The sequence below is a fragment of the Arachis ipaensis genome, chromosome B2 (genome assembly GCF_059453495.1).
Source record: "Arachis ipaensis isolate K30076 ecotype BB chromosome B2, ASM5945349v1, whole genome shotgun sequence".
NCBI classification, from domain to species: domain Eukaryota; kingdom Viridiplantae; phylum Streptophyta; class Magnoliopsida; order Fabales; family Fabaceae; genus Arachis; species Arachis ipaensis.
The window spans coordinates 7,182,383-7,206,581 of record NC_142437.1 but is presented as its reverse complement, the minus strand read 5'-3'; the positions used below and the strand labels follow the sequence as shown (position 1 = coordinate 7,206,581).

Sequence of the window (24,199 nt, the reverse complement as noted above, 5' to 3'; positions counted from 1 at the left end):
GGCGATTGATCGAGGTCCCGGACGAGTCCTGGACATGGACCAGCTGCCTGATGTTCCGAACAACCGTAGGGTTGCTAGGAGGCAGCGTTTGGGACACGATCTAGCCAGCGTGAGCGGATTTGGCTGGAGGAGGCCATTGATGTGATGGAGGCGAGGGGTCGTGGCTTACGTGGAGTCAGAGGACGTGCAATCGCGATAAGCAGTGTATCACCGTATTTGCCATACAGGTGTGTGCTGTCCACACTGACCAACAGCTTGCAATGTCGAAATGCCTCAACACAGGGAGGGAATTTCCAAAACAAGCGATGGAAAGAAGCTATAGATTCATCCAGTTGCCCACCAACTCGAACAGGACTCGTCCTCAACACAGCTACACTATCTATCATAGTGATCTGCAAGCCCAATACCCATCGTGGCAACTCATTATACGAATCTTCCCAGTCTCCATAAATTTGTGATACGGCCTTCTGTTTGGCCATCCAAACCCTCCTGTACATCAGTCTGAAGCCGAAGTGTGCTTCTGTGGCATTCTGCAGTACCTTAATCGACGTGGCAGCATTAGCTCTGATCATGGGCATAATAAAGGCCGATATGACATGATAATCAAGCTTTCTGTGGTCACTAAAGATCGATGTGGCTAGACAAGTATGAGGACCATTGTACCGTTTAACCTCCCAAATCCCTTTGCACTGGCAGAGGCTGATCCGGATGAGCCATACGCACCCGCTCCCGAACTCCTTACACTTGCCATAGTACTTGCGGTGATCCGATTCCAATACCTTGTACTCAACCCCGTGGCGAATGCTATAGGTCTTCACGCTAAGCACGACTTCCTCTTTATCCTGAAACTGCTGACCGACCTGAAATTCAGCTACACCTCCTGCATTTTGCGTGTCTCTTGCCCCGAAGCCAACAGGTACAGAGGGATCCTCCTGAGGTGCCATGGCATCTAAGTCCAGAGCAGAGAAGTGCGGGGGGTACTGATTAGTACCTGAACTAGATGCTCCCCTACCCACAGGTGGAGTCGTCCGTGGTGTCTCCTTGTCACTATCATCAGCAATCGTTGCGGGCTCCACATCATCATCATCATCATCATGCAATGCATCCTCAACCCCATCGGGTGCTCCAACCTCTCAGAAAACTAGAACAAACGGAGGAGAACTGGGCACCGCGAAAGCACCCTCTACCAACGGTCCAGCCTCACCAACTAATGCATCACAACTGCGATTCAGATTAACGGCAAAGGATGGTGAAGTTACTAAATCTGGCTTGGGTGCAATCACTGGCACTGCTGCGAGGATCTAACAGGCATGGCACTAGAGTTGGCTAGATGTCCTGTGGAGTGCATATTCCTATTCGAACCTCCAAAACTAGATGCCACATCCACAAGCTTCGCCAACAACTCTGGAGTCCTCACCTCAGGAAACTGACGGTGACAATGAAACAGCACCTGAATATCTTCGTCATTGCTAATAACGAAATGAATCATACTTTACATCATCGCGTAACACGGAAATCAGAATTCTATAGAATAACTTCTCCACCCGTTTCACGCCATGCAGTCCTAGTCTTCGGAGTATAGTATTCTTAAACTCATCGAAACTAGTCGAAGGTTTGAGAAAAATACTCAGCGGGTCCTTGTCAGTAAACTTAATTCCTGATCGCGTTTTCTTCTTAATTGACCCTCTATAGTGCACAAGAGCTATAAAACTCTCATCACTAGCCATTGTGAATCTCACTCTTCTACGAAATTTTGTGTATGAGCTCATTTTTATATACCTCATTGCTTTGTAAATCGAAACATTTAGTGTCGATTTACCCTAACGTTGGTGCATGTGTAAATCGAATTTAATTGATTTGATTTACGTTCATTTATAAATCGAATCTATTGCATTCGATTTAAGTTCATTTGTAAATCGAGCCCATTTGTTTCGATTTAGTAGGAGAACGTCAAATCGAATTGATTTGATTCGATTGTAGTTAAACTACGTTTTTCACCTAAATCGAATCAATTGGATTTGATTTACTACGTGTTACGCTAATCGAATTTACTCAATTCGATTTATATAGAAATGTGGTTTGGGACTTTAACGTTGCATTTTTTGGTTTGGGACATTCAGGACATATTGGAATCCATTGGGTTTAATCAAGTCATTTGCCCTAATAATTATGTCTGAATTGTTTGTATTAAAATTTATTCTTTTGAAATTGTTGCTAATTTGGTACTAATTTTTTTGAAAAATTAGTTGTCAGGAGTATATTTGATGTAAATTGAAAATTTTTGGAACAAAATTGAAATAAAATAAAATTGGATAAAGTATACTTTTTTGTTTTTGAAGTTTGACAAAAGTTTCAAATATACCCCTAAATTTTATTTTGTTTCAATTTTGTCCCAAAAGTTTTCGATTTGCATCAAATATACCCTGACGTCTAATTTTTCAAAAAATTTAAGACTAATTCAACAACAATTTCATAAGAACAACCCTCAACACAAGTAAATCAAGCATAATTTTTATGCATTATTGTTAGATTGATCTTAAATTTTTTGAAAATTTAACCGTCGAGGATTTATTTGATGCAAATCGAAAATTTATGGGAAAAAATTGAAACAAAATAAAACTTATGGGTATTTTTAAAACTTCTACCAAATTTCAAGAACAAAAAGTATCTTTTATCTAATAAAATTTAGAGGTATTATTAAAACTTGGCCAATTCTATGGTGTCTATGATTTGGTGCCTAAATTTTGTATTTCTTTTTGTAGTAAGTTTTGAATTTTTAAAAATTATTTATTTTTATATCTTTTAAATTAAATATTAATTTTTAACTTTTTTTAGTAAATAAACACCACATCTTAAACAGCATAGCATTCAGCTTAAAACTTTTAACAAATTTCAACAGGAGAAAATATACTTTATCCTTATTATTACAATAATAATAAATAATTTACTTAATCATTTAAATTTTGATAATAATTTTTTACCCCAAAAAAAAATTAATAACCATGCAACTTTAGTCCATTCAACAACAAAAAGTCATCATCAAATTATATTAAAGCTAATTAAATAAATTTAAATGATTTCACATTTACTCTTCTACTTAAGCAATAAAATCCGGAGCTAAGTGCAGCTGCTAAGAAAGTTTTTACTCTCATAATAATTTGATTCATCACTCAAATAATTCTATATATTATTATACAATTTTGTTTTCCAAATGACATAATAAATTACCCCATTGATGATTGTTTATTTTACGAAAATTATTATTGTTTTAAATTTTAAACAACATTTTATGAATGAAGAGTTATTTAATAGTTTGATCATTTAAAAAAAAATTATATCAGAATAACATTTTATGGAGAATTATTCAATAGTTAGACATAGAGTTTAGTATTAATTAATTATCTCCTGCTTAACTAGTAACGTAATCCATAATTAGCAAGAAAATTATTGTGATGCTTTTAATTTAACAATATAATGCCAACAAGAATATGTAATTAGCAACAGTCGTTCACATATATCAAAGACAATAATAAATATAATCATTGTAATTAGCTTGTTAAATTTGCTCAATGAATTAAAAAAAGAAAAAACAAAAACAAAATAAAAGAGACTCATTAGACATAAGAAGTGCTCTAATCAACAATCATGAATGGATTTCGTAGCGGCTACGTTTGTTTGATTGTGATTCTCAAGTCACTTGACATAATAAATTAGGAAGGTGTTCAGGTGTGACAGTGTACTTTCACAGAACAGCAGTGTTACAAGCTTTATGGCCTTACAGATTTAATTTAAAATATTTGATTGGCGTTGATTGAAGGGTTGCTTTTTTTTGTGGAAAACATAGAAAGAAAGTGCAAGATGGGCTAGCAACTGGTGCAAAAATTCTGCTGTACATATTGATAGAGAATGCCAAATTTGTCCAATATTATTGAAAACTGCATTGGTAGAGGAGGAGTATCCTGAAGCTATAGTCGAGGGTAAGCCGAGCCAAATGGTCACAAATTATTTTCTTTATGGACTGCAGGTGGGTGTATTTGCTGGATATTGCCCAATTAGGGGAATTACCGATGGGTGGAGCTCACCTTCAACACGCCGGGGGCGTGGTGACTGCGCAGGAAAGCGAGGTGGCAGCACGCCAGCAACACGCCGGGAGCGTGGTGACTCACCACGCAGGGGGCGTGGTACGATCGCTGACTCACCACGCAGGGGGCGTGGTTCATGGAAGACCGTGACGCGCACAGGGTTGCGCGGAGTTCCGAGGCTGCATAAAGCACCACGCGGGGGGCGTGTTGCCAGCCCTGCCTGCATGCAGGGAACAGCCCCCCACCCCAGGAACCAGCGCCAGTTTAAGCTTCATATATATATATGTGTATGGTGATGAAGAATGGCATTGCAGCAATGGAGTCTTTGTTCTTCTCCTCCTACTGAGGTGAAGCCAAGTTAAGAGAGAAGGAAAAAAAGGAAGGCAAGCCACGTTAAGAGAGAAGGAAAAAAAGGAAGTCAGTGTGTGTTTGTGTTATTGTAGCTCTGAAGGAAAAAATATATTAGTTTTAAAGATTAAAAAAAAATGGTACGTAATTATTTGGCGCCTGAAGAACATATTGTCAACTATTTGGATCATCCTATTTATGTAAGTGGATAAATTTATTTATTTTGCTGTATTTAAAGTTTAATTTATTGTTTATGTTCTTCTATTTTTTTATGCATATATATTTTGTAATTTGAATATTATTGTGTAATTTATAAATGTTTTTAGAATAAAACAATAATTTTTATTATAAAATAAACGTTGATAATAATAATAATAAGATGTATAATATAATTTGTTATAATTGTTGTTATTAGTTGAACAATAAAAAAAAAATATTGTTACTGTGTAAAAAAGTATATGTTGCGTATGAGTAAGCAAAAATAATATATTATAAAATAGTATATTATAATATGTTGTTATTAAAATAGTATATTATATTATAATTAAAAAACTGAAAAAATAAATAATTATTAAATATAATTATAATAATACGTAGAAAAATATTATATTATATTATATTATATTATATTATATTATATTTACTAAAAAATAAAAAAATAAATAATTTGATAAAATAAATAAAGATTATTAAATAATAATATGTAATAGATAAATATTATTAAATATTGTTATTGTATAAATATGTTAATGTTTATTAATTAATTTATATAAGGATTATTATTTAATTAATGTAACATATATCTTTGTTGATGCAGCCTAACAGGAATTTGTTGGTACGTAAACTGGATCCGCCACAGACGTGGAATCCGATGGTGGAGAACTACTTACGCGCCACGGGATTCTTCCACGTGTCCAGAATTGGAATCATAAGAGGATTTCACCCCATGCTAGCTGCTCTGGTTGAAAGGTGGAGGCCTGAAACGCACAGTTTTGTATTGCCGATCGGTGAGGTTACGGTGACATTAGAAGATGTCGCTCATATATTCGGCCTACCCATTGATGGAAAGCCTGTCAGTGGATGGACATATAGTAGTAGCGACTTCGTTCAAAGTCAAGGCATAGCGATATTCGGTCGTCAGCCATCAGTCAGTCATAATGTGAAGTCCTATATAAAGCTGGGTTGGGTTCGACGTATCAGAGACGCAGAGCCGTTGGACACTGAGGAGTCCATCAGGAGATACGTCAGATGCCATATTTTCTGTTTGCTAGGGTCGACTCTATTCACGGACAAGTCGACCGCATATACCCATGCGAAATATCTACCACTGCTTCGCGATTTCGAGCAGATCCATACTTATAGTTGGGGGGCAGCATGTCTCGCGCATCTTTACAGAGCACTATGCCGTGCATCACGATATGATACAAAGGAGATGGATGGCCCTCTGAATCTGTTGTTTGTTTGGGCATGGGAGCGAATGCCGTGTCTTGCTCCCGTACCGAGACAAACCCTTCCACCGGCCGAGATACCAGTTGCCAGGAGGTAATAAGTCTTATTTTAGTCCTGTGTTATATTCATGATGCATGATTTAGTTTTGGTGAGTTATTTAAATTAATAATGTGTCAGGTGGAGTCATTCGGAACGGACCACAGCATGGTTATCCAAGACCGTAGAGACATTCAGGCATGATATAGACTACATGCAGGAGGTAAATAGTTAAGGATTTTCTGTTCCTTTCGGTCCCTCATAAGCAGGCCATGTCTCGGGATCTCCCAATGGTGTGAACTCAAATCTATAAACCTTACGAACTTCCGTCATCTTGTACACCTCATGCACGTACAACTGCCAATCGAGACGCTGGTTAGCACAACAAGCAATAACATGGCGACATGGTATTCGTTCAACCTGAAAGTGTCCACAGCCACACGTCCGTCGCGCAAGATCAACAACTAACACCTTTCCAGTATTCATTTCGCGCACCTCAAACACTTCATTTCGTCTATCAAAGCGGTGCACAACTATATTCCCAGCCTGTTGCATACTTGCTTCTATCCGCTGTTGCGCAAATGCGGAGTACGTATATCCAGCACGCTTGCGTTCATGAGTCTCGGCACTTTTCCGCGTAAAGAGTTCATTTAACCTATAATATGTTGCTCGGACCAGCGCCAACACAGGTAGATTACGGGCACCCTTCAACACTGAGTTAATGCACTCCACAAGGTTCGTTGTCATATGGCCCCATCGATGTCCCTCGTCGAATGCCAATACCCAATGTCTGAGCCCGATGGCATCGCACCACCTGGCATATGCCTCGCCTCGCTCTTCCAACCTCTTATAATTGATATTGTACTCCTCCACCGTTCTTGAATACCCGATGTTGACAACAAGCTTCTGCAAGTGAGGAACTTTAAATGCCCTTAGGAAGTTACTGCCGATGTGTCTTATACAAAACAACCACCATGCTCTTGGAGGTTGCCAGTCACCACCGGAACGATTAACTGCTGCCCGTATTGACTCATGCCGGTCTGAGATCATACCCACCCCGTCTTTTCTAACAACATACGTTCGCAGATTCCTGAGAAAGAAGTGCCACGCATCAGCTGTCTCCCCTTCCACTAAGGCAAAGGCGATAGGCACAATGTTCTGGTTCCCATCTTGTGCTACAGCGACTAGAAGTGTACCTTTGTATTTTCCGTATAGGTGTGTGCCGTCTACCTGAACCAGGGGCTTGCAATGCCTGAATGCCCTAATGCATGGATTGAAACTCCAAAATACACGATGCAGTATTTTTACACCTTGTGCCTCCTCATTCCCATTGTACAATGGTCGTGTTTCTATTTGGACAACTGAACCAGGCATCTTCTGCACCATGATCGAGAGCCACCATGGCAAGGCTTGGTAAGAATCCTCCCAACCACCGAAAATGTTGGCTATTGACTTCTGCTTCGCCAACCATGCCTTTCGGTAACTGATGGTATAGTTGAACCTCGACTGGACTTCTGCAATTATAGATTTCACCTTGATGGTCGGGTCCGTCTCGACCAATGGCCTTATAGCCTCAGCAACTGTATCTGAGTCCAACTTGGAATGATCTTGTGAAATCGTTCCGATCGTGCACGTGTGCCTACCGTTGTATCTGCGTATCTCCCAACAGCCTTTTTTCCGTATCAAGCTGGCTCGGATAAGCCAGTCGCATCCACGCCCGTACATCTTGCATTTTGCATAGAACGTCTGTGACTCAGACTCATACACCTCATAGTCAACTCCTTTAGATATAGTGAAATTTCTAATTGCTGCGACGACTGACTTTCTACTACTGTATTCCATTCCAATCCGGAACTCTCCGTCCTCAGGATCAACAACGTCTACAGAAAGTCAAAATCATCATTTATTACTAAAGCCAATGTTTAAACTAACAAAAACTTATTATCTTTGCAACACGTACCTATGTTTGCATATTCCGGAAACTCGGGGGCATGCATGGCCTCGAGATCCAACTCACGCATAAAAGGTGGAACGTCCATCGGTTGACTGCTAGACGGATGAACCACTACATTCTCTGCTGCTGCCTCAACTCCCACATCACCATCCTCATCTTCGTCGCCGGCCTCATAAGTGGCTTCGAAGTCCTCTTCGCTGTCACTATTCATTCCTTCGTACACTGCAGCTCTATCGTCATGTATGTCTATATCGTTTTGAACCTCCACAGTTTCAAACTCAACGTACAACTCAATCTGTGGGTGTCGCATCTGAGTCTGCCGATGAATTTGAAACATATTCTGCATACTCGCTTCATCAGTAATCGGCAGGACATCAAACTGTATTAGACCACCAAAAACTACAATCAGATTTCGATAAAGAATTCTGCTCACTCTCATTAATGTACCGTTTTCCATGCTTTGACAGAGGCCGTTCTGCAGCTCCATTAACGTCATCGTGCATGGAACCACAAACGAAAACGGATTCTGGGACACAAACTTCACTCCCTCATGAGTATTATGTATTATTTCACCGTTGCGATACACCACCAAATTTGCGGTTCCCTCCATTACACTAACAATATCTTCAAAGAACACTCAAAACACACTCAAATCTTTTTCACTATGCAAACTACCACCGAGCTCTGCCTTATATAGAGAGGTGAACTTAATACGTGCCCCACGTGCTGACTCAGCACGCCCCCCACGTGGTGCATACTTGGACCAATGCATGCTCGCCACGTCAACACGCCCCCCACGTGATTCCCCGAGTCCGCCAACCATTGATCGTCACGTCAGCACGCCCCCCGCGTGCTGACTCAGCACGCCCTCTGCGTGCTTCCCCTGGTGCGCCAACGAGTGATCGCCACGTCAGCACGCCCCCTGCGTGCTGACTAAGCACGCCCCTCGCGTGCTGCCATGTTGGCCCAAACTGATCAACCCACGTAGCCTCCACGCCCCCCACGTGGTTCCTTCAACACGCCCCCTGCGTGTTGTGGCTCCATCTGACACGTCCATCTTTGTGTTATACACCCAATTGTTCCATTTTCAGGGTTTACACCATAATATTTTCCATATTAAAATTAATGAGCCCCAAATGGTAGTGGCCAGTTATTTTACTCGTTAGGTTAATTGAATATATGATTTGGTAAAAAATATAACAAATAACTTTTTAAAATTTTAAAATTATTGAAGATATATGAAAAATTGTTTAACACGACGATATTGTATTAGTTTGGTTTTTATTTTTTTAAATTTTTTTATGCATATAATTTAAAACATGAAAGGTACGAAAATTTATATTAAATATGTAAATTAAAATAATTTAAATTAACGATATAATTTAATCGAATAAAAGTAACGTACTCGTATTATTGTAGTGGGACGAATAATAAGTACTTAATTCAGCTTTAAAGCATATATTTCATGATTATTCGATAATTAAAAATCCAATGTTTAATAAAAATAAGCTATTTAATTATAAGTTGTACTAGAATTTTGAGTGTGTAAATACATGAACATCATATATAAAGAATAGAATAATATAAATACTGTTATTTGTATTAGATTAAATTAAGTTGAGATTTTGTAATTATATACATGTGAATTTTAATTGTTGGTATTGCATTTATTTTAAAGATCTGAACTAATTTTTTTTTAGATGGCAATATAATTAAAATTAAAATTCAAATTCAAATTCAAATTCAAATTCAAATTCAAAGATATATAGTTAAAAATAAGCGTAGTTTTGTTTAATGAGGACGTGAGTGGGAGTAACGTAGCGGCTAAGGATAAAAGACTGAATCAATTAGTATATTAGTGGCTAATAATACATTAGTATTTATAATTTGAAACTAGAATTATATATAAATACTAAAAAAATTAAATTTGTATATAAAAAGCGTGTTTATATAAAATAATAAAAATATAATTTACAATTTTTTTAAATAATTAAATTTGTTATTTAATTTTTAAATAATTTAATTTTGATATAATATTAGATGAAAGATTTTATGTATCTGTTAATTATGTATTGTAACTTAAATATTTTTTTAGAGGTCTGCTACACATACAAGCCTTTTTAGCTTACAAGTTATACAAGTTGCTCCAAATCCAAGAAAAAAACACGCGCTCCTTCAACAACACGTTCACTCTTCGTCTTCTTCCTCAATCAAAACGCAAACCATCAAGAAAAAAACACGCGCCCTTCCTCTTCTTCCTCAATCAATATGCAAACCATCAAGATTCAAGGGACATTCAAAACAAACTACTACGATTCTGCAGAAACGTTCCAATTCCTCACAAAGAGTAGAAGAAATCAAGAAGAAAAGATACAAATCTACATAAAAAATGTCACAGCCCAAAATGAGCCATGACCGGCGCTCAGGAAAATAGTCCCTTAGCAAGCCTAAACCGACTCAATTATAAGTTGAATAAGAAAGTTATAAATATTTTACAAATTCTAAAATAAATACTTATATATATTTTTAACAAAAATAAAATAATTACAAATGGTTGGATCCTACCTGTGACATATGGAGCATATACATCTACGAACTCGACAAAGAATACGTACTCGCTGCAGATTATTACTCTTGAATAAAAAGTCTCACATAGTCAAGTATTTGTTCCTGAAAAATATTTAAAAAAAAAAGGATGAGTTTTACAACTCAGTGACTAGACAATACATTTATAATCGACATGAGACCATATAAACATTATTATCAAAGTAACTTTAATTAGAAAATAATAGTTAATAATAATAAGTGAATCAATAAGGGAGTTCTCATACAGAAATCAAATCAAAAGTCCACACATGGGTGGCTCCACCTCTATGGGTAGCCCTTTCCTCTTGTGTGTCCTAACAGAATAACAGATCTAACGTGTGGCCTACACGTTAGGCTAGCAACACCCCTGCTAGCTGGAGTCTGAGTCAGATGCATCTAAGTTAATGTCATAACCGCCGTTAACTACGGTTTTCTAATACGAGCCTCTCAAACCAATTCAAAACATATAGTTTCAAATACAATAAATCTTTAATCTCTCAAATATATAAGGTATCGAATCAAATCAATCAGATAATACTTTCTTATCAGAAATATTTTCACATCATACTTTTTCAATCATAGAACCATATTTCATAATTTCTAAGTGAGTGCCAACAAATACTTTAATACTTCAAAAGCATATATGCAAATAAAATCAATATTCTAAAATAATATAAAGTTTTATCAAACATATATATAGTCTCATCTAAAATTCCTAATATATGAATTTCATAAGAAGAATTATTCAGCTATAATAAATCAAGTATTATAATCAAATCAAAGTTCTTCAATAATAGTTTTATAAATATAATTAAAAACTCATAATAGCATAAACCAAAAGTTTAACGGTTATAAATGTAAAGCCTACTCACAGCATGGTCCTAACAGACCGAAGAGACCAAACCCAGAGTGCGTCTCACGACAGCGACAATGACCACAACACCAGGTAGTCATTTCAAATCGAATACAGAGACAAAGGCAGATAAAATTCTGGAAGATCCAAAACAGAACAAAGACAAAAATAAATCAAAATAAGGACAAGGTAGAAAAATGAATTAGTGGCAGAGATAAGGTGAAAACAGGACAGACTAAGGGAAGAAGCTAGACCAGAACAGTGGCAAGGTAGTGTTGCCGGTGAGTTTGGAAGCTCCGGCGTGTTTTCCGGTGACAGTACCGCCGTTCCTGGCGACTAGAGGCATGGCGACGAGTCTCCTTCTCCTCCGGTGAGTTCCTCCTTCCCCCTCTGTTCGTGTATGGTGATGTTTCTCTTTCTGCGAACTCTCTCGTTCTCTCTCTCCCGCTAGAGCTCCTCTTCCCGGAAACCCAACAGTGGCAGCGGCGGTGCAGCAGCTTGGCGATGGGGTCTCCATCGGCAAAGACGGATCTGATGACGATGAGACTGACCGCGTCCCTCTTCCTCGCGGGTCCTCCTCCTTCTCGGCGACCATGATGGCGGCACCGCAAAATGCTAATGGCAGCGACACTCCTCCAGCTTTCTTCAACTCGCAGACTCCCTCTTTCTCTAGGGTTGACGTCGATGGCGACTTGGCAGCAGCAGAACTTCGGCGGCGAGGCGTGGAGGCAGCAGCCCCTTCTACCGTTCTCTCTTTTTTTTTCTGCGTAGGTGTATTTATGTATGGTGTGAGTTTTGAAAAGAAGGGAGTTGTGGTTGATGAGGAAGAGTGGAAGTTGTTTAGTAATTTAGGGTTACGGTTGGGTAGGAGGAATAAGGGTAATGTAGGAATTTTGATAAAATTAAAGGGTAGGATAGTAATAATAGAAAAAAAGAAGCTTGGGACATTACAAAAAATTACCAGAAAAAAGAAAGAAACATTATTCAAGGTACTGTTCTTCTAGGTTTTTCTTCTAGATTGTCTTTGCCATGTGCCTCATCCTTAACCAGCAAAACATTAAAAGATTTCAAGAAGAAATATACTGTCTCCCCTGTTTTGGGTGTATTTCTTAAATCGTTTCTGTCTCCCCTGTTTTGGGTATATTTCTTAAATCGTTTGGGTGTACTTCTGTAATCCTTTGGGTGTATTTCTGTAATCGTTTGGGTGTATTTCTGTAATCCTTTCTGTAACCATTTGGGTGTATTTCTGTAATTGTTTGGGTGTATTTCTGTAATCGTTTGGGTGTATTTATGTAATCGTTTGGGTGTATTTCGGAAGTTCTATTATCTTCAAAATGATTTCAAAGCTTGATTTCAAAAACCATAAAAATCGAAAAAAACAAAGCAAAGAGAAAACGCATGAAGGAGATCCAATAAATTTGGCAAAAAACTCGAAAAAAGAAACAAAATCTTTTGAAATATGGAAGTTATATATTTGTGCGTTAATTGATTTGAATTGATTTAAAATTCTGTTAGAAAGGCACGTAACAAGCAGCGCGTTTAATGAGTAGATTTCGTTCAGACTTGTAAAGCTTGTAAATACAAAACACTTGTATGTAGAGATTAATCCATTTTTTATTACTATTTCTAAAAATAAAAGATATATTCTAAATTAGTAAATTAATCAATTTATTTTAAAATTTTATATGCAATATAAGTACATATAATAGAACAAAAGATATAAAACAAGTAATAAAGATGAATAAATTGAGAATAAAATAAAATATATAAAATCATGAAAAAAATAAAATATTAGATTAATATCTAAATTATAATTGTTTGAATTAAAATTTGTAATTGAAAATTTTAATAAGATAAAAAAAACAATAAAATTGAAAGATACATAGAGTCATAGAGAGTTATATAAAAAACATGAAGAATTTAAAATTTATCTTTTGATAAAAAAAGATGACTATTAGATAAAGAATAGAAAAAAAATGTTGAAAATATAAAAATAAAAAAAATTTAAGAAAATAAAAAAAAATGATGACCCAATAACTAAATTTGATTAGGTTAAATAATAATTAAAATAATTAAAAAAAAGTAAATTACAGATTTTGACCAATTGAATTTAATTTATTTATAGTGGAATCATTTAAAATTTAAAATAAAAATATATTATAAATAACTATTTATTTAAAAAAAATATATACAGTGGGGCAAATGTTCCCTCATACTTGTTGCCGGATCCATGCCTGCCTCTGTGTAGCTTCTTTCATTATTATTTGTGTATTCCAATTTAAAATACTGTCAGCCAAGGTCGAAGCCGGCTGACTTCATGCATAAATCTTATGGCAAGCTTCATCCATTACCTATTTAAGTTGGTCATTTTCGAGAAACACATTATTAAGATGGGTCATTTTCGTCTATTCTAACCTTGGAAAACGACAAACCTTAAGTGGGAAACTTATTCGTACGCAGAACATTAGAGTTCCAAATCCGTACGCGGGAACACTGGATAATTTTCCAATAAATTAATAATCCATAAATATATATAACTCATCATATCTTTATTACTTTATTTTTATTTGATTATTCCTTACAAATCTATGTAAGGTATCAGTAGCTAACAGCAAAGTAAAAGATCACATAATAAAGAGGTCAATTAGACAAGATGAACAGAGAATAAGAAAGAGGAAAAAGATACTGCATTGTGATTACAAAACGTGATTGATACAAAATTAGTTAGTCAATTCTTATATCAGTTAGATAAAATACAAAGTGTGTATAGATGTGAAGGTGCAAGTTAGTTGAAAAACTAACAGCTATAACAAACTCTAGCTGAGCTGGCTCATGCAATTTCTACAGAGTGAGCAGCATTACACTAACATGCCCCCTTAAACGAAGGGCCTACTACACTAACATACCCCCTCAAAACAGAAGGGCCTATGATGAAGCTGCAGTGAAGACTCTGAGCAGGTTTTTGAATTTGACAAAGGTTGTAGCTGAGAGAGGTTTAGTTAGGGTGTCAGCCAGTTGGTCTTGAGTTGGGATATATTGAACAAATATTTCTTTTTTGGTTACATAGTCTCGAATAAAGGACTGGTTGAGGGCAAAATGCTTGGATTTGTTGTGCAAAATTGGGTTGGCAGAGAGCAGGACTGCACTTCGATTGTCGTAGTATATCACAGGTTTTGTTGAGCACAAAATTCTGATTTCACTGAGAAGGTTTTGAAACCAGATAATTTCAGTTACGGCATCTGCAATTCCCCGAAACTCAGCTTCAGTGCTGCTCTTCGATACTGCTGTTTGCTTTCTGCTGGCCCAGGAGACCAAATTTGAGCCAAAGTAAATGCCATACCCATTGGTTAACTTGCAATCATCAATATCACTGGCTTAATCAGAGTCACAAAAGCCATAGATCTTGAAGTTGGTGAATTTGCTGAACCTGAGACCAGACTTTGTGGTGCCTGCCAAGTACCTGAGAATTCTTTTTACAGCTTTCCAGTGGAACTCAAGAGGATTGTGAAGGAACTGAGCTACTTTGTTTACTGAGAAGGAGATTTCAGGCCTTGTGATTGTGGCATATTGCAGACCTTCACTATGGACCTGAATAGAGTGAGATTGCTGAAAGAGCCATCTCCAAAGGCAAACAGTTTTAGGGAGGAGGTCATGGGGTAGGAATAGGTTTTGCCTAAGTCATTTCTGCCACTTTTAAAAGGTCCTTAATGTACTTTGTTTGTTTGAGAGTTACTGTGTCATTAGGGGTTTTTACAACCTCAATGTCAAGGAAGTAGTTCATTTCACCCAGTTCTTTTAAGGCAAAGGTACTGTAAAGTTTAGTCATTAGTGCCTCAATTTCAGATTCAGAGTCACCAGTAATAAGGATGTCATCTACATACACCAGGATGTATGTGGCTGAAGATGAGGTGAACTTTGTGAACAGGGAGACATATGATTGTGTGTTTGTGAAGCTGAATTTTGAAAGTGTAGAGCTGAGCTTTGTGAACCAGGATCTACGAGCTTGTTTGAGTCCATAGAGAGACCTTTGGAGCTTGCAGACATGGAAGGAGTTTAGGGCCTTGAACCCTTCTGATTGTTGCATGCAAATAGTCTCATGAGGATCCCCATTGAGAAACGCATTGTTGAAATTAAATTGATGAATCTTCCATCCTTTGGCGAGAGCCATACTGAGCATGACTCGAACTGTAGCAGATCGCACTATAGGACTGAAGATTTGGTGATAGTCAATCCCTTGGCGTTGGTGGAAGCCTTTGGCTACAAGTCTTGCCTTGTATTTTTGGATTGTGTCATCAGGAGTTTTCTTTATTCTGAAAATCCATCTGTCTGATAAAGCTCAAGTACATTTACTTGAGCAGAAAAAAGAGTTTATACACAAACCTTGCAAAAACAAAAAATAAAAATCAACAAAAAGGAGTAGAAATAAAAACTCCAGAAAATGAAAAGCCAGATAGCAATAAGTGCAGTAGTAGCAATAAGTGCACCAGCGGTGTGCATAGTGAAATTGGTGATTGTAAAATTAGTGGTTTTTGTGTAAAATCAATTGACAGTAATAAATACAGTACAATTAAAGATACAATTAGTGATTGCAGTGTCAGTTATTGTGTGCATTCCCATCTTGGTTTTCTTTCTCCAGTAACTGTGTCTAAAAACAATGCAATTGTGCACTCTAATAATGCAATTGTGATTCCTGATGACTCCATTGATGCAATTTCTAATGCCATTGTGCACCCTGAAATTGACACTCAAAATAAATTTTGTGCTCTGATACCATGTAAGGTATCAGTAGCTAGCAGCAGAGTAAAGGATCACATAATAAAGAGGTCAATTGGACAAGATGAATAGAAAGCAAGGGAGAGAAAAAAAAGGTACTGCATTATGATTACAAAACGTAATTGATATAAAATTGGTTAGCCAATTTTTATATCAGTTAAATGAAGTGCAAAGTGTGTGTAGGTGTGAAGCTGCAAGTTAGTTGAAAAACTAACCGCTGTAACAAACTCTAGTTGAGCTGGCTCATGCAGCTTCTAGAGAATGAGCAGCACTACACTAACAATCCACGCCTATTATTTATATATATATATATAACTTGTAATCTACCTATCTAAATAAATATTAGAAATTTGATTAATGTTTAGAGACATTTATATGTTATTTAAGTAGTTAGAAATGAATTACTTAGTAGTAGTTATATTAACTACTTACCTAGTGGGTCAATAAGTTATAGCTCAAATAACATAATTTTCTAATACTTATCTAAGAGGTGGCGGGTTCAAATTTTCCTATCTTCGGTATAAAAAAAAAAAAAAAAACTACTTAACTAGTGGGACTGCCAATGTTCATGATTTTTGTTTTCTTTCTTATTTTTTGTTTAACTTATTTAAATAAAAAAAATAACTACTTAGCTCTATAATTACCCCCAAAAAATATTAACTACTATAAATAGTTTATACAAGGGTATGCCTTACTTGTAATATCATTTGCCTTCTACAATTCTAATAAAATATCACATCAATTTATATTTTTTGTCTATTTTCTTTTTTTCCACTAAAAAATTATTAATTACCGTCAAATTTTATAAGTAAAATCGATAATTTCAATAAATACTGTCGAATTTATTATTAAATTTTTTTTGTTAAAAAATTTTGCCGACAATAATTGATGTTAAAAATGATGAAGATTTGCGTTTATTATTGATTTTTTTTTACAATAATTTCGACGAGAACATCTCAATGCAAAAGGTTGTTAGCAATTAGTTACCATCGAAAAAGCTCGATGTTAAATATGATGGTAATACATAAAAATTAAAAATAAATTTAAAATAATAAGTGTAAAAATATTTGATTATTTTAATGTTTTATATTGTTATAATAATAGGTGTAAAAAAATATTTTTTTAAATTATCAAAAAACAAAAATCACTGACGTTTTATAAATAAATAGAGTTAAGTAGGATTTTAGTCTCTAAGGTATAGTTCGAAAATTTTTTTCGTCTCCAACTTTTTTTTCCACACAAAATCATCCCTAAAGTTTAACTTAGTTTTAAAACCGTCGTTCGGATCAAAATACCCTTCTCCTTCTTCACCAAAATACCCAATTTCTATTCTTTTTTTTCTTTCCTCTCCATCACAGCAGCATCTCTTCTTCCTCTTCTTCTTCTTCTTTTTCATCATAGCACCAACAATAACAACAATAAAATCAGAAGCAAAATCAATGTAATAAACATAAAAAATAAAATCAGAAATATAAAGCTCAGAGAATTGATTTTGTTTTCTTAGATATACAAAGTTCAGAGAAATGTGATACTGTGCATTGCAACTTATTTTTTCTACTGGTAAAGCACCGAAAGATCAAAGAAACCAGAACACACAAAAAATCAAAAGAACAAAATAAAAAAAACAGAAGAACAATGAAATCAAAAGCGCAATAACAATAAGATCAAAGAAACATAATCAGAAGCATAAGAATAATGAAATTAGAATCACAATCAGAAGCACAAGAACAATAAAATTAGAATCAGAATCAAAATCAGAAGTAGAAGATTAAATCAGAAGTAGAAAAATTAAAAGTAGAAGCAGAATGAATCAAAAACAGGACCCTAAAAGCACCGGCGGCGAGGAGCAGGACGAGCACCAGCGACGAAGAGCAGGGCGAGGACGTGAAGCGACGGCGAAGACCAGAAGCACCAGTGGCAGTGACGGCGACGAGGCACCCTTCTTCCTCTCCCTGGCCGGCCGTGCGTTTTCTCTCTCTTCACAAGCTATTTCACGGCGACAAGGCTCGCGTCTCCTCTCCCCCTCGGGAGCTCTCTCTCCCTCTGATTCTGATTCCCGACGGCAACGGAAGCTCCAAGCCTTGCTGGCACCGTTCCCCCTTTCCCGTCTTCTTCCATTCCCCCTTCTTCTTCCCTCCCCCCTCGCGTGATCCCCCCTTCTTCCCTCTCATTCGTTCTATTTTTTTTATATATATATATATAATTTATAATTTTTTGGTTAGAGATAATTTGTAATAAAAATTAAAATTTTGGTAAAAAAGACGATTTTAAAATTAAGTTAAACTTTAGAGACGATTTTGTATGCAAGAAAAGGTTGAGGACGAAAAAAGTTTTCAGCCTATATCTTAGACACTAAAATTGTATTTAACCCAAAAAAATATTATTTTAATTATATAAAGACAAAATGTCACTAACGTTTTGTAAAAACACACAGCAACATATAACACATAGTTTAGGTCATCTTTAAAGAATTCATTCATAATTTAATATACAAAAATAAAAGTTCAAAAATTGAAAACTTTTTTATTTTTATCATTTTTATTTATTAGATTGTATTTGTTATTGTCAACTGTCAATAGTGTTACAGAAATGGCAGACCAATTTCCTCAACATTCCTATTTAAGGCAGGTTTAAAAAAATGTAACTATATACAATTGTCTATTCCACGGTTTCTTTTGTTGACTTCATATATATATATAAAGAGAATTTAAGCCTTTAAGGATTTGTTTGAGTTTTTAACTCTTTCTTCTTTCAATATTTGAACTCAAAATTATTGGTTATGCGACTAAAAAGTTACCATATTAATTTACCATGTAGATTTTCGAGCGAATTAGTGCCTATTAATCTAACAAATAAAAACAAGTAGTGTCGACAAAAATATGAGGACAAAAATGGAATAACGGCAGAATTGGCTTCATTGAATGCTTCAAACTCTCAGTTTTCACGTGGAACAAAGGACGGTCAACATAAAGTGTATTTGAGTTATATACTTATATATATAACTTTTTTAAGTAATAAATCCACATTGAAAAAAGTTGATAAGATTGATAAATCAGAATATTTATGGAGTTCATCAAGAATTTCAATTCTAGTAGTCAAGTTTGTCATGTTGATTTGGAATGTTAGGCTTCCCAAGATTACACTTTCTTTTGGCATACAATAGTAAATAATAAATCCAAAAAGAATCATATTCATATGATATAGTATAAAGTAAGGTGCTTATGAGTTATGGCTCAACCTAATTCTTAAAGTTTAAGTATTTCTTGTGAGATTAGTCTTTCACTTATTCAGGGAGAGAATATTTTTAAAGTTAGAGTAAACCTATCAAGTATTAACAAGGCCTAACTTAGAACAATGAAATTAAGTCAAATGTTTAATTAATTTAGGTTGATCAAGTAGTTAACTTACTTGTTTATTTAAATAAGTATCGAAATTCGAATCCTACCTTTAACTCATTAACTTATGGTAAATCTTTATATACCTTATTTGTACTTTTGGATATCCTTAAAGGTTGATTGAATTATCGACGTTTATTGCCTAAATTTAGGAGTTATTTAAAATGCTTGAACTAATAGAACCAACCAGTACTATAGACTCTATTCCATATGCCAAAATTTGAAGTGAGAGTACTAGTTTACTTAAAGGCAGGAGAGCTAGCCCTCCACATGTTTAGATTAGTCTTCATTGGCTTAGTTCGAAATCCCCTTATATAGGTCTGCGGGTGCACTGGGAGGCTTATCGGTCGGTCCACAAAGAATATTTTGCATATAAAACTCCAATTCACGACGGATTAGTTCTTAAGCTGTTAGATTGAGGAACTTTATGAAAAAAAAAATTTTGGATGCAAATGTCTGTATTTAGAATTTTATTTGTAGTAATAAGTCAATAACTAATTCATCATATATTTGAACTTTATTTTAAAATGTCAAGGAATAATCCTTTGCAAATTGGAGTTTAATTTAAGGGTTTTTCATTAGCCAACAAGATTCTATATACATAAGATGAGATTTGAAACCTTGACACTTATTTTAGGAGATGAATGAACTATTGAAGTTGACCAACTTATGTTGATTTCAGTTTATTTTTATAAAAGTGGCCTTTTTGAAGGCCCATTTATACTAATGTGGACTTTAGGCCCAACAATATATAGCCCAATAGCAAACGTTTATTAATCAAAAACAGAAAATCCAGCCCAAAAAACAAAAAAAAGGGAATAAAAATGTTCTTTCTTTCTTCACAAAAAAAAAAAAGCTTGTTCTTTTCTCCGAGGTTCTTCTTCTTTCTTCTTCTTATAATTATTGTGATTGAATTTGAAGAAGAAATTTTCATTTTCTCTTTGTGGGCAGTGTTAGGGGGTTGGTTGGTTCAGCTGATTGAAGGGTTAAAAACGATGTCGCATCGATTGGTGAAGAAGGTTCTGAATCAGCAACTCCATCTTCCCCAACAAGAAGAGATTCACCTCAAACCCCAAGAAGACGACGAAGACGAAGAGGATGAACAAAACGATGATCATTCTGCGAATCGTTCTTCAATTAACCCTTTCGACCTTCTCAATGACCAAGATTCTGACCCCGCCGAAGAACAAGACCAGGTTTTTAATTTCCCCCTTCAATTTCATTTCGAGAATATTTTTAACCCCTTTTTGGATTGGAATAACCTCATAAGCTCTCTGAATTCATGCAAAAAGTATATGATTCTAGCTCGTCTTTTGTGCTTGGAAATTGGTTAGAAACACATTATGTATATATTGGAGGACTTGGTTTTAAGTTATAGTGTAAGTGCAATATGATTTTGATTGAAGATGTGATACTAAATCACAGAGTGTTTGAAATTAAAGTAATGTTTGGATTCTTCCTTATGAAGAGGAATGTAGGGGAGTAGGGTCTAATGAGTATGTTAATTGCACTTGTTAGCTTCTAATCTTTAGGTTTTGATTGATAATTTTGCTATTTCGAATACAGGGAGATGAGTTACAATCCACCAATGAAACTGTGGTGAGATATGATAATAAAGAAGAGTCATCTTCGAAGAAAGATACCTCATCAAAATCAAAGAAAAAGAAGAAGAAGAAAAACAAGGATAGTTCTGTTGCCAATAAAGGAGGAGCCGAAAAGGAATTGGACTTGATTTTGGAAAATTTGTCACTGGATGTCAACTCTTCGAGTGAGCAGAATGTCTCTACCAAAGCTAAAGCAGTGAATGCCAAGGAACAAAATAAGTCTTTCAAACAGAATGCGATTTCCGTATTACAGGTGGATCCTAAGTATTTGAATGCCGAAAATGAGCTGAAAAGAATATTTGGATCTAAGGTTGTGAAATCATTCGAGAGTAGCAGTAGTAGTAATATTCAAGCTAGCAGTTCTAGGCAGATGCGTGGAGTTAGGCGTGGACACTACAATCTTAGAAAGACTGTTCTGGTCACTCCAGCAGGCCATTGGCCCCGGTGGGATGGTTCTTTCTCCATGGAATTTCTCGAAACAAAGAACGGATATAACTACTTTAAGTAAGGATAATTTTATTTAATTGATTGAGAACATGTTCTAATATGCTTTCTCTTTACTCCACTCGCCTTGTGTGTGATTGTGTGTATCTGGATGTGTTGAAGGGTAGACTTACTTATGGTATCTGATATTCAAATTCTTTTTATGTATTTAACTAGTGATTCTTAAACAGTTTCCACAGTGAGAACCCAAATGAGTTAAGAACTGAATATAAATATTGTACTTTGCATCCTCATATCCTATTTTGATGTTTATGGTTATCGTAATCTTATTTAACTACTGGTAATTTCCCCTCATTGTTTGTTCCTATTATGTAGATATGTACACTCGTCTTCCTACTCCCAAGCTCAAGGTGCATTTGAAGCTTCCAAAGCAATAAATGACTTAAATGCTCTAGCTAGTGTATTGTTGTACCATCCATATCATCTAGATTCGCTTCTAACAATGGCAGAGTATTTCAAGGTAGTGGGAGAGCAACAGATGTCTGCAGATGCTATTGCCAAGTGTCTATATGCCCTTGAATGTGCATGGCATCCCATGTTCACTCCATTGCAGGGTAATTGCCAACTGAAGTTTGGTCATGACACTAACAAGCCCATGTTCACAGCTCTTTTCACTCACATGAAAAATTTGGACAGGCGTGGTTGCCATAGATCTGCTTTAGAGGTCTGTAAATTGTTGCTTTCTCTGGATTCTGATGATCCAATGGGGGCTATTTTCTGCATCGACTACTTTGCTTTAAGGGCCGAGGAGTATGCATGGCTGGAAAAATTTTCTGAAGATTACAAAAGTGATAACTCCATTTGGTTGTTTCCAAATATCTCTTTTTCCCTTGCCATTTGTCGGTTTTACCTTGAGCGCGAGGCTGCCTCCAATGATGCTAGTGTAGATTCTGAGAAGTCGTCTTCATCTGATCTCATGAAACAAGCATTGATGCTCCACCCTTCGGTCATAAAGAAGCTCGTCGCCAAAGTACCCTTGAAAGATCGCATTTGGACAGATATTCTCAAGCATACGTTTTTCCGATCAGATCAAACAGGCATTCAATCTCAAGACCACTTAATTAATATTTATGTTGAGAGAAATTATCTTATTTGGAGGCTTCCTGATCTACAAAAATTGTTAAGTGATGCTGCACTACAAGTGGTTAAGACCATAGAAAATAATCAAAGTGAAGTTAAGGATTGGGCTTGTGTCAGAAAAGAAGCTTTCTCATCCGAGAAAAACGAGTATGTGTTTCTTTCTATCTATTTTGTTTATATTTTATGGTATGATGTTTTGCAAACCATTGTGAACCTGTTTGTAGGGATATCTAGTATTCTAATCTTGGTACACAATTGATTCTATTTGGATTTTGGGATGAGTAAGTGGTGGTTAACTAATGTAACTCATAAAGCATTGGGCAGGCCTGTTGATATATCTGAGCTACAAGTTTTATTCTTTTTGTGCTATAAGAGAACCTTGTAAGATGCACATGATATAGAATTAGGGAATGCGCAAGAGGTCGAGTATCAGACACAAAGAAATGCATGTTGCTCGGCATTAGTAACATTGGTGCTGAACTGCTGATAATCCATATACTTGATAGATAATTGTTTGATGAGGTTACAAGGAATCAACATGTTTGAAGCTTGTTCATCTGTTTACCATATAATTGAAAGCAAAAGAAAGTAGCATGATTAATCCTATTCGACATGAAACTTAGGATGCAGTTCATCATGGTAGGTTGGTCTTTTAAATAATCACACTCATTTTGTATGTTTGTTAGGTATGGACATCTGTTGGTATCTGATTTCTCGGACTCGGTTGCGTCCATTCCGCAAGAGAATCTGCAACATTTCATTGGTGGTCCAAGGATGATGAGGGAGGGGGGTCCAATACAGGATGAGAACCAATTTGCTAATTTGCAAGGCAATGGCCATGCGCCTCGGCCGGTCGCAAATCGGAATGCATTGGCTGTCTTGTTTGAGTCAATGCTACCATGGGTTACTTATGAGGATGGTGGACCGGAACCCGAACATGATGGTGATAACCAGCACAATGATCATCAAGGGCAAGAAAATCAATGAACTTTTGGATGCAACTCAACCTTGTTGCTCTAAAAGCCTTCTTTGGGGGAGTGTTGAACTATGATGAGATGTTCTTCATGTATAGAGAGATTACTTAGGGAGCTTGATACTCATAGAGGTCTATAAATTTTGACATACTTTGTGGTGTCTAATTTTAGGGATATTGATATCAAATTTTGTACTATTTTCATTATGAATTTTTTGAAATGCTTTTGATGTAAACCTTTCAATACTATCATAGAATCTTCCTATATTATTACAAGAGTTCAACTCTGATAACTTTTACTCCTAGATCAAATATCACACACTTCCTTTATCTCATCATGAATGATCTAATGGTGATTTTACATTTGGCATAGTAGTAAAGAAATATTATCAATAAAATTGTAGTAGCAGCATCATTATCAAAATGTAACTAGTTATGGTGCTAGTATCTTTTCATCAAGAAAATTGCATCAAATTTTCAAAAAGAACTTGCTCATAATGAGAGACATGTGGAAGCATTAGTATTGCAGATATGCTGCTATACTTTAGATTATAATGATCTT

The 24,199-nt window shown here is 35.8% G+C and overlaps 3 protein-coding genes across 3 annotated transcripts; 1 reads left to right on the top strand and 2 right to left on the bottom strand.

Moving 5' to 3' along the window:
- Positions 1-74: 74 nt before the first annotated feature.
- LOC148572936 (uncharacterized) lies at positions 75-1,489 on the bottom strand. Its single transcript, XM_088505581.1, has 2 exons — positions 1,307-1,489; positions 75-1,130 (listed from the first exon to the last, which is right to left on the bottom strand). The coding sequence occupies exons 1-2, from the start codon at positions 1,487-1,489 to the stop codon at positions 75-77; spliced, it is 1,239 nt and encodes a 412-aa protein (XP_088361707.1).
- A 4,657-nt stretch (positions 1,490-6,146) lies between these two features.
- On the bottom strand, positions 6,147-8,479 carry LOC148572935 (uncharacterized). Its single transcript, XM_088505580.1, has 2 exons — positions 7,876-8,479; positions 6,147-7,795 (listed from the first exon to the last, which is right to left on the bottom strand). The coding sequence occupies exons 1-2, from the start codon at positions 8,477-8,479 to the stop codon at positions 6,147-6,149; spliced, it is 2,253 nt and encodes a 750-aa protein (XP_088361706.1).
- Positions 8,480-20,300: 11,821 nt separating this feature from the next.
- LOC107624732 (transcription factor-like protein) lies at positions 20,301-23,930 on the top strand. Its single transcript, XM_016327168.3, has 4 exons — positions 20,301-20,672; positions 21,043-21,584; positions 21,900-22,811; positions 23,351-23,930. Exons 1-4 carry the CDS (start codon positions 20,301-20,303, stop codon positions 23,649-23,651), a joined length of 2,127 nt encoding a protein of 708 aa, XP_016182654.2. The 3' UTR covers positions 23,652-23,930.
- Positions 23,931-24,199: the final 269 nt, after the last annotated feature.